The sequence below is a fragment of the Oxyura jamaicensis genome, chromosome 8, assembly GCF_011077185.1.
Source record: "Oxyura jamaicensis isolate SHBP4307 breed ruddy duck chromosome 8, BPBGC_Ojam_1.0, whole genome shotgun sequence".
NCBI lineage: Eukaryota > Metazoa > Chordata > Aves > Anseriformes > Anatidae > Oxyura > Oxyura jamaicensis.
The window spans coordinates 10,456,793-10,465,545 of record NC_048900.1 but is presented as its reverse complement, the minus strand read 5'-3'; the positions used below and the strand labels follow the sequence as shown (position 1 = coordinate 10,465,545).

General features: G+C 54.6%; 1 protein-coding gene across 1 annotated transcript; it reads left to right on the top strand.

The window, feature by feature from the left end:
- Positions 1 to 1,285: 1,285 nt before the first annotated feature.
- On the top strand, positions 1,286 to 8,699 carry ALDH9A1 (aldehyde dehydrogenase 9 family member A1). The gene is made up of 11 exons (XM_035333177.1): positions 1,286 to 1,499; positions 2,023 to 2,168; positions 3,184 to 3,313; positions 3,615 to 3,749; positions 4,233 to 4,429; positions 5,258 to 5,398; positions 6,039 to 6,227; positions 7,050 to 7,137; positions 7,327 to 7,468; positions 8,020 to 8,132; positions 8,524 to 8,699. Exons 1-11 carry the CDS (start codon positions 1,319 to 1,321, stop codon positions 8,616 to 8,618), a joined length of 1,557 nt encoding a protein of 518 aa, XP_035189068.1. The 5' UTR covers positions 1,286 to 1,318; the 3' UTR covers positions 8,619 to 8,699.
- The last annotated feature ends 54 nt before the right edge of the window (positions 8,700 to 8,753 follow it).

Below are 8,753 nucleotides of genomic sequence, written 5' to 3'. Positions count from 1 at the left end.
ATTTGTAGCATTGTACAGCTTCTGTTAAAGCTGCTTACTTCAGCAGGATCTGCTCAACTGCAGAAACAAACCTGGCCTTCAATTTAATGAGCAAACTGTTAAATTACATCAGTGCTGTCCACTGCTGCTAGACCCTTTCTATTGTCTGAGGGGTTAGGACAGCTGCATTTTTGTTCATGCCCTTAGTTTACTGATCATCAGTCCATTTAGCAGTATGAATCTTAGAAATGCTTCCTTCCTTCATCGGCCAGTAAGTTCCCTATGCTGTCTTCTACTTTGCCAAATAATTACCTGGTTCAGTCCCCTTGGCCAGGCCTTGTTTAAAAGGGCTGAATAAATGTTGCTGCTGCTCTCAAGTTAGACTGTCGGCTTTCTTGGAATGTTGTGGTACCTCTAGGGGCTGATGATTCCTCACTTCTGTGCCCAGAAGTGTGTAATGTGGAGCATTTTACCACGAGGTTTTGACAAGGTGCAGGACAAGGGGATAAATCTGAAATGCCTGGAGCATGTGTAACACCACATTAAATGCTACGTCTTGGAGCAGTTCTCACTAAGCGCGGAGCATGGGGATGCTGCATTTTTGACACAGTTATAAATGGTGTAGGTGCAGCCTTCTCCAAGGAGCAGCCGTGGTCATGCAAGTCCTCCATTTTCCATGTGTGGCCTTTGTGTGATGGCCTGATCCCCCTGCAAAGCCAGAAACACCCAAACCTGCTGTACCCCATTTGCTGAGTTAGTTTATTCTGCAGCATACTGTCATCAGATCCAGCAGGGTGAGTGGGGAGAGCTCTGAGAGCCAAATCTGACAGAGTGTAACCACAAACTGCACCTTGCTGGGCGAGGAGGTGCTATGTGCAGCACAGGGAGCTTCCCCGTGCTGTCGCAAACCCTGCCTCAGCACCGTGCTGCCTTTGGCCGAGCACACATCGCATCACGCCGCGTTTTATCGCTTTGTGAGGGCGACACTCGCACATCCCAAGGTTATCTGAAGATTAGGGCTTTGTCGCTGTGATCTGGCTTGCTTGCTGCTGTCTGTGGGGTTGTTAATCCTAACAAAGGGAGAACAACTCCCTGGGTCTGAATTCTAAGAACCCACAAAATACAATGGGGGGGGGGGGGAACCTCCCTTTTGGGGCAAGGCAAAATGCTTTGGTTCTATCATTTTTTTACACCCGTGGGCCCTCCGAGCCGCGGGGGGGCGCCCGGGGCCGGGGCAGGGCCTGCCGGGGGGGCGTTCCGGGGCTCGGGGGGGGCTCCCCCCATCTCTCCGCCACCTCCGAGCGGAGATTTCCCCCCCCTCGAGCCCCGCTGCCGGCCCATGGTGCCGCGGCCCCTGCTGCAGCCGCTCGTGCCCCGGCTCCGCCGCCTGCTGCCCGGCCTCGCCATGAGCAGCGCCACCGGCTCCTTCTCCCTGCAGCAGCCCCTCAACTACCGGGGGGGAGCCCGGCTGCAGCCCGCCGACGGTGGGCAGGTCGAGGAGGTGTACGAGCCGGCCACAGGTGGGGACACGCGTGGGGACGCGGCTCTGCTGGGGGCTGGCTGTCCTGGGGGGCTGCCCCGACCCCCGTGTCCCCAGCCCCTGCAGCCTGGGACTGGCTGTGGCCGTCCGCCAAGGTGCTGGGGTCTGGCTCAGATGATTTCCAAATTAATTGGTTTTTCCTCGCCTGGGTTTCGGCAGACCCCCTGCAAGGTGGCGAGGGGCTAACGGAGCCGAAGAACGCGTGGCAGGGTGCTGGTGGTGGAAGCTCAAGGGGGGGGACACAGAAGTTTGTAATGCTGGGAGCTAATTAGTAACTGGAACAGGACTGCAGAGAAGGGTTTTAATATGCCTTAAGACCCCTCCAAACTACGACATCTCTCTGAGAAACTGATCACAAATAAGTGGGTTTTGTTTGGAACCATTACGTTCGTAGCCTGGTGCAGGTGGTGGGGCTGAAATCCTTGCTGCAAGATAAATCATACTTTTTGTGCCCTTTCTCTAACGTGAACATCTGGTTTGTTTCCTGCTTAAAATGTGCCCAGGCCGAGTGATAGCCAAGCTGCTGTGCTCCGGGGAGAAGGAGGTGGACCTGGCTGTGCAGAGCGCGAAGGCTGCCTTTAAAGTATGGAGCCAGATGTCCGGCATGGAGCGGTGCCGGGTGCTGCTGGAGGCCGCCAGAATTATTCGGGTATGTCGGGGGGCTCGCTTCATGTTTTGTCTGCCAGCATTTTTGTGTGTTAAGGCGGCTGCTGGGGGCTGCGGTTCCAGCAGCGCTTCCTGAGCCCCAGGAGGTAAAAACCCACCTTTGACCAGCAGAGACAGTTGGTTGCCTTGGGCAGGGCACCCAGTCTTATCAGGCTTAGTTCAAGGCCGGTGTGTGCTATGGCACCTTTTCTGCTTAATTCTGGTAGAAGACGTAAAGCTGAAGCAATCCAGTCAGGACCCTGCAAGGCGTGTGGTTTCCAAGCTGAAGTTGCGTAGCTGTCACATTCTTGATCTTTAGGATTTCGGACCCTGTTGTCACGTGGCAGGAGCATATTTTGTTTTAGCAATAAGAAAAAGAAGGAATGCTCTTTTCTTTCCCTTAGACAGCAGATAATACACGTGGGGAGAGCATACAAATATGCTAGCTTTATCACAAACTTGTTTGTGAGATAGCACGTTCCTGGACATCAAAGTTAATGCCCATTGAGGCACAGGTCTGTAAAAAAACGGACTTTGCCCCAGCGTGTACATGCGGTAAGAATACCGTTTTCTCTTCCTGCCAGATTTCTGCTTCTGCCAGACTTCTGCAGCAGCGTCATATTTCTGTCTGTGAAAGGACACCTCCCAGCTCTGCTGCTTTGTCTTTTACTAAGTCCTCTGGATCGGTTTTGGTCTTGCTGTTTGCTGTCCCTCCCAGCTTAGTTCTGTGAATTCCAGCCATTGTTTACCAGCTGGCTTTTCAGCTCAGGTTTGCTCATCTTTCAGATAAACACGGCTGTTAAGCAAGAACAGACGAGCAGTGAACCCCAGCAGCTCTCTGTTTGGCATTCTCCTGTGGTCGGTTGCCTCTGGCAAATTGATAACTAACAGTTGGGAATGTATCTTCTAGACAAAATGATTACTCAAGGCAGAGCCTGGCTTGGAGGTTACGTGCTTGGGATGCAGCTAGCTCCTTGTGGCTTCTCTGATGTGCTGTCGTTGTGCTGCGCTCCTCACAGGAACAGAGAGACGAAATTGCCACCTTGGAAACCATCAACAATGGGAAATCCATCTTTGAAGCCAGAGTGGACATTGACATATCCTGGCAGTGCCTGGAGTATTACGCAGGGCTGGCAGGATCTCTGGCTGGTGAGAACTTTATGGGAGTTGGCTCTTTATTCTCTGTCCTGCCTTTTGTGTTCTCTGGTACCTTCCACGATACAAGACCATCTTTGGTGTCGATTCCTCTAAGAGAAGGACTGCTCCTTTTTCTGAAGATCTCGGGAGAATTTTCAGAGCTCTCTACCTAATGCTGCCATACTCTGTGAGCTTGTTGGGGTAAAAGTCGTGTGTGTCTGTTCCCAGTCTGAGTGAGATCTGGCCCCTGAGGCTCTGATTAAACAGGAGGGGGCTTTGTTCCTCTCTTACTTCTGTCTGTCTGTCTTGGCAGGTGAACACGTCCAGCTTCCTGGGGGATCCTTTGGGTACACTCGCAGAGAGCCCCTGGGTGTGTGTGCTGGGATCGGAGCCTGGAATTACCCTTTCCAGATCGCCTGCTGGAAGTCTGCCCCGGCCCTGGCTTGCGGTAATGGAGACCCTGCCCATGGAAGCTTCCCTCTGAAGCCAAGTGATCCTGTGGGGGAGTGAGATTTGGGGGAGAGACATACTGACAGGGATCGCCTCAAAGGAGGCATTGAAGGACTAGTAGAGCCTTCAGGCAGGAAGGGAAAGGGAAGGGGGAACACGGCAGGTGCTAACAGGGTGGGGGACGCATCAGGAGAAAGGCTGATTGCGTGGCTTTGTACCAGAGGAGGAAGGAGTGGGAAACTGGGAATGTTTGCAGAGCGGGACTGACATCCTCATCTCCCCAGCCCTTCCCAGCAGGAACGTGCAGTTTTCCCCATTGGTTGCAGAGGGTTCAGACAAAACTATTTCCTTCTCTCTTGGGGGTCTTTAGGTTCAGCCGAGACAAATTCCTTGTGTAGGGTGTTCTTTTGTTGGTGTTTGTTATTTCCCCTGATGCAGTGTGGGTGTTAACCCCACCTCGCCTCTGTCTGGGTTCCCTTAGGCAACGCGATGGTCTTCAAGCCCTCTCCCTTCACTCCCATTTCGGTGGTGAGGCTGGCAGAGATCTTCACCCAGGCCGGTGTGCCCAAGGGGCTCTTCAACGTGGTGCAGGGCGGGGTGGCCACAGGCCAGTTCCTCTGTCAGCACCCAGATGTGGCCAAAATCTCTTTCACTGGCAGCGTGCCGACTGGCGTCAAGGTAAAGGCACCGCCACACCGGGGGACACAAGGGGGTTGTAGTGCCAGCCTTCCTGGCGTAACGGGGAGGTCGAAGCCTCCTTCAGCCTTTGTGCACGAGGCTTGTAAGGATGGGGTGTGAGGTGGCATTTCTGGGTCTAAGCAAGGAGCTTGCACCTACAGCATTATGCTGGGGTCCCAGTTAGGGTACTGGGCACGAGCTCGAGTGCTTGGTCCTTTTGGAGGAGCCCTTTGGGCTGAACACGTGCAGATGACCGTGGTGGCAGTGAGGGCTCTGAGCTGCTGAAGTGGGCATCTCTGTGGGGAGGGGGGGTCTGTAAAACAGCTGGGGAGGCGTGTGAATGCTTCTGGCAGTAAGAGCTCAGTGTAACTGCATGCAGCCTGCTGTTCTAAGAAGTAGGCTAGTTTCTGTGAATTTCCCGCACTTGATTTAGTCAAAACAAATTAAACATCCCTAAAAAGATTTAAAAAATAAGTTTTGATTTGAAAGGTGGGAAATACTGCCTCTTGAGCACTCCTACATGGAGGGACCTGTGGGGTGCAGCGACAAAGGTGCAGTTGTGGTTGTCCTGTGGGCTTGCTCTGAGCTTGAGACTTCCTGCAGATGCCTCCTCAGTTTTTGTCTTTAACAAAAAAGAACCTAACCCTTTGAGAATGTCTGCAGTCTGAACTAAACAAGTTCAAGGAACCCAGCTTGCCTGTGGTGTGAGCTGGCTGCTTCTGCTGTTGGTGAAGACCCCTGGCAGCTCTCCCCTTGGGTGTCTCTTACCTCCTCCAGCCTCTGTATTGCCCGTGTGTCACTTGTCTCATGTGTCCTTGCTTCTGCCAGATCATGGAGATGGCAGCTAAAGGCATCAAACCCGTCACCTTGGAGCTGGGAGGCAAATCCCCCCTTATCATCTTTTCGGACTGCGCCCTGGAGAACGCTGTGAACGGAGCCCTCATGGCCAACTTCCTCACGCAGGGCGAGGTGCGTGGCCGAGGGGCACCGGTTTGGGAACGGGGCGGCACAGACAGCCCGAGGGCCACTTAGAGAGCCAGCCTGGGGCCTTGTGTTGGAAGGGATGCCCTGAAGCTCCCATCTCACCACCCATCTCCTCCTTTCCCAGGAGCGGGGCCTCTCTAGCACCCAGTACCCAGCTCCAAGCAGCCCCCCTTGTGCCTTGGACTCTGGTTTGGAGCACAGGTGTCAGAAGAGACCATGCTGGATGCCTCTGGTTCCAGCCCAGCATGCTGAGCCACAGCTCCCTGGGGCTCAGTCGGTCCCAAATTTGCAATTTCCACGTGTGCTGCAGGTTTTGAGTAGTCCTGTCAGCAAACTGCCTTGCATGGGTCATCTCTGGGAACTGAACGGCCGGCTCCTCGTCTCCTGCTGGTGACTCGGTGCGGTTTGGCCACTTGGTGGCATCGGTTCTGCTGTGTCCCGAGGAGATTGTTCAGTGCGGGCAAGAACAGCAGGACTGCCTGCCTGCTCTCCGCTGTCCTCGGGGTCAAGCTGGCTGCTTTAGCTCCCGTGGAGGGGCTTTTCAGAGAAGCCCTGTAGCAGGGCCCTTGCAGGGAAGGCTTGCAAAGTGCGGTGTGCCTTGTTGTGAGCTGTGTCTGTATCCCAGGTGTGCTGCAACGGCACGCGGGTGTTTGTGGAGAGGAAGATACTGGATACCTTCACAAAGGAGGTGGTGAAACGCACCCAGAAGATCAAAATTGGAGACCCGCTTCTGGAAGACACCCGGATGGGAGCCCTCATCAACCGGCCCCACCTGGATCGTGTCCAGAACTTTATCAAGCAGGCTAAGGAGCAGGTGAGATCGTGATGCTGCCTTGAGACTGCCCTGAAATGTCTTTTTTTGTTTGTTAGACAAGCAGACCAACAGCAGCTTCCTTACTCCCTGCCTTTGCAGTTAAGCTCTTTGCTTGCAGTGGCTGAATTACACAGTAGGTGTCTTGGGCCAACAGAATAAAAGTGATTCACGTGCACTTCTCTGAATCAGCACGCAAGGTGACATTGCTTTTCCCATCCTGATGGTGCCACGTTTTAGAGGTTATGAGATACCCAGCGCTGTAGTGAGTAAAATGGGAGAATCCAAAGGAGGAGGATCAAAGACCAAATTTACAGGCTGCTGGAATCAAGCTCTGTAAGAGCAGCGAGACCTACACAGCCTCTTCTGCTGCTTTATTGTAAAGTCTGCAGGTGTTCTAAATGTCAGCGCTAGGTGTGTGACTGGTCATTTTGGGGATGGGCTGGAAAAGGGGAGGTGCGAGTGAAAGGTAGGTGAGGATTTGGAAACAGGAAGAGGGAAGTGGAAGGTGATACAGGGGAGGAGAGGAGAGATCTCCCATCTCCAAAGCAGGGTGTCTGAGGGGGGAGGTGGTTCTCGCTAGGTGCAGTGCGGATTGACTCACTAATGAGGGAGTCAACACCATGTGGAGGTGTGGAAGTTAAGTGATGCCAGGTGAGGATCTGCTCCTGGTTTTGATCGCTCCTGGTTTTGATTTTTTTCTGAGGGCCCAGGCGTGGTTTGTCTGACCGGGAAGCACAGCAGCAGGGATTGTCCCAGAGCTGCTGCAGCTGGGCGGGATGTCCCCGTACGTGCCTGCCCACCTTCTGCTCGGCTCTTTTTCAGGGTGCCCAGGTGCTGTGTGGTGGGGACCTTTACGTACCAGATGACCCGAAGCTGAAGAATGGCTTCTACATGCGCCCCTGTGTGCTAGGTATGTCCTTCCTATTTGTGGCACTGCCACCTTTGTGCGGGTGTCGCTGAGTTTCTGCTAGAGAAAGCAGTGTTCGGCGTGACCCATCTCTGTGTGTGCCCCCAGAGGGCACGGGCACTCGGGTGGGTGTACCAGAGGTAGCTGAGGTGCCCGAATGAATGGTGTCCAGAGAAATCTCCGTGCTTCCAGGGAACTGCACCGATGACATGACGTGCGTGAAGGAAGAGATCTTTGGGCCCGTCATGTCCATCCTGCCGTTTGACACCGAGGAGGAGGTTGTGGAGAGAGCCAACAACACCAAGTTTGGCCTGGCTGGTGGCGTCTTCACCAGGTACAGCTGGGCAGCACGGTGCTGTGGGGAGGGGAAGGGAGGGGAGGGGAAGGGAAACACTGCAGCAACTTTTGATGCTCCTCTTGCGGAGTCTGGCATGGGCATGGATATCCTCTCCTGGGAAAGCTGCAGCAAGGGAATGCCAGAAGGGAACGTTGTAAATGACTCCGCATCTCCCAGCTCTCCTGAAGAGTTAGGTGGGCCCAGCCATCCTTCAGACTCCTTCCAGCCTGTGCTTGGCCTGCTGCCTGCCTTCTGCATCTCCAGGAGATGTTCGCCAGGAGCCTGCCATGCTGCTGAAAGCGTGCAAAGATGGCTTTTGGCTGCTTGCCACAGTCTGCTCTGCTGGTGTCCTTGTCCTGCCCTCTCAAATCAAGTGCTGCTCTGAGTGTCCTTGGGGATAGGTGCTGTATCCTCTGAGCGGGCAAGGACTGAGAAGGGCAGGACGGGCCCCAAAAAGCACCGCAACCTGCCAGGAGTAGCAGGATGTCAGCTGGCACGGGAGGAGAGGATGGAAGGGAGGCTCCGGCTGAGTTGCCCTTTTCCTGCAGGGACATCCAGAAGGCTCACAGGGTCGTGGCTGCTCTTAATGCCGGGATGTGCTTCATTAACAACTACAACATCAGCCCCGTGGAGCTGCCGTTCGGAGGATACAAGGCGTCAGGTGAGCAGTGTTATTGGCCTTCCCTGGGCTTGGCTCTGCTGCGCCCAGGGGTGAGGATGCGCCTGTGTCTGGTGGCAGGCGTGAGCGGCCTCTCTGCTGTGTCCCTGAGTGGATACCTCACCGGGAGATGAAAGGGAGCTGGAGAAGGGATTGTGGGTTTGTGCTGAGAAAGGAGGGAGATAAACTTTAATATACACGGCCTTCCTTCAGCTGAGCTCATCCAGTTACTGCTCGGGGCTTGCTCAGCTGTGAGGTAGCGCTGCAGCTGCACTCAGTGTGTGGCTCGTGTTTGCCCTGGTCCAGCCCTGTGCTGGTCACGGGCATGAACGATGCACGATGGATGCCCGGTGCTGCCTGGAGCTGTGCTCTCACTGCTGGCTTGTCCTTGCAGGATTTGGCAGAGAGAACGGACGGGCGGCCATCGAGTACTACTCGCAGCTGAAGACTGTCTGCGTGGAGATGGGTGATGTCGAGTCCGTTTTTTAGTGGCTCTGGGGCCATCTGAAGGGCGCGTCAGCTCAGAAACGTGAATCATTTACCCAGCAATAAAGTGCTCTGAAACTGTAAGTGCCTGGGGGTGGGGCAGAGTGAGAGCAGCATTTAGCACCTGCTCCGGCAAGG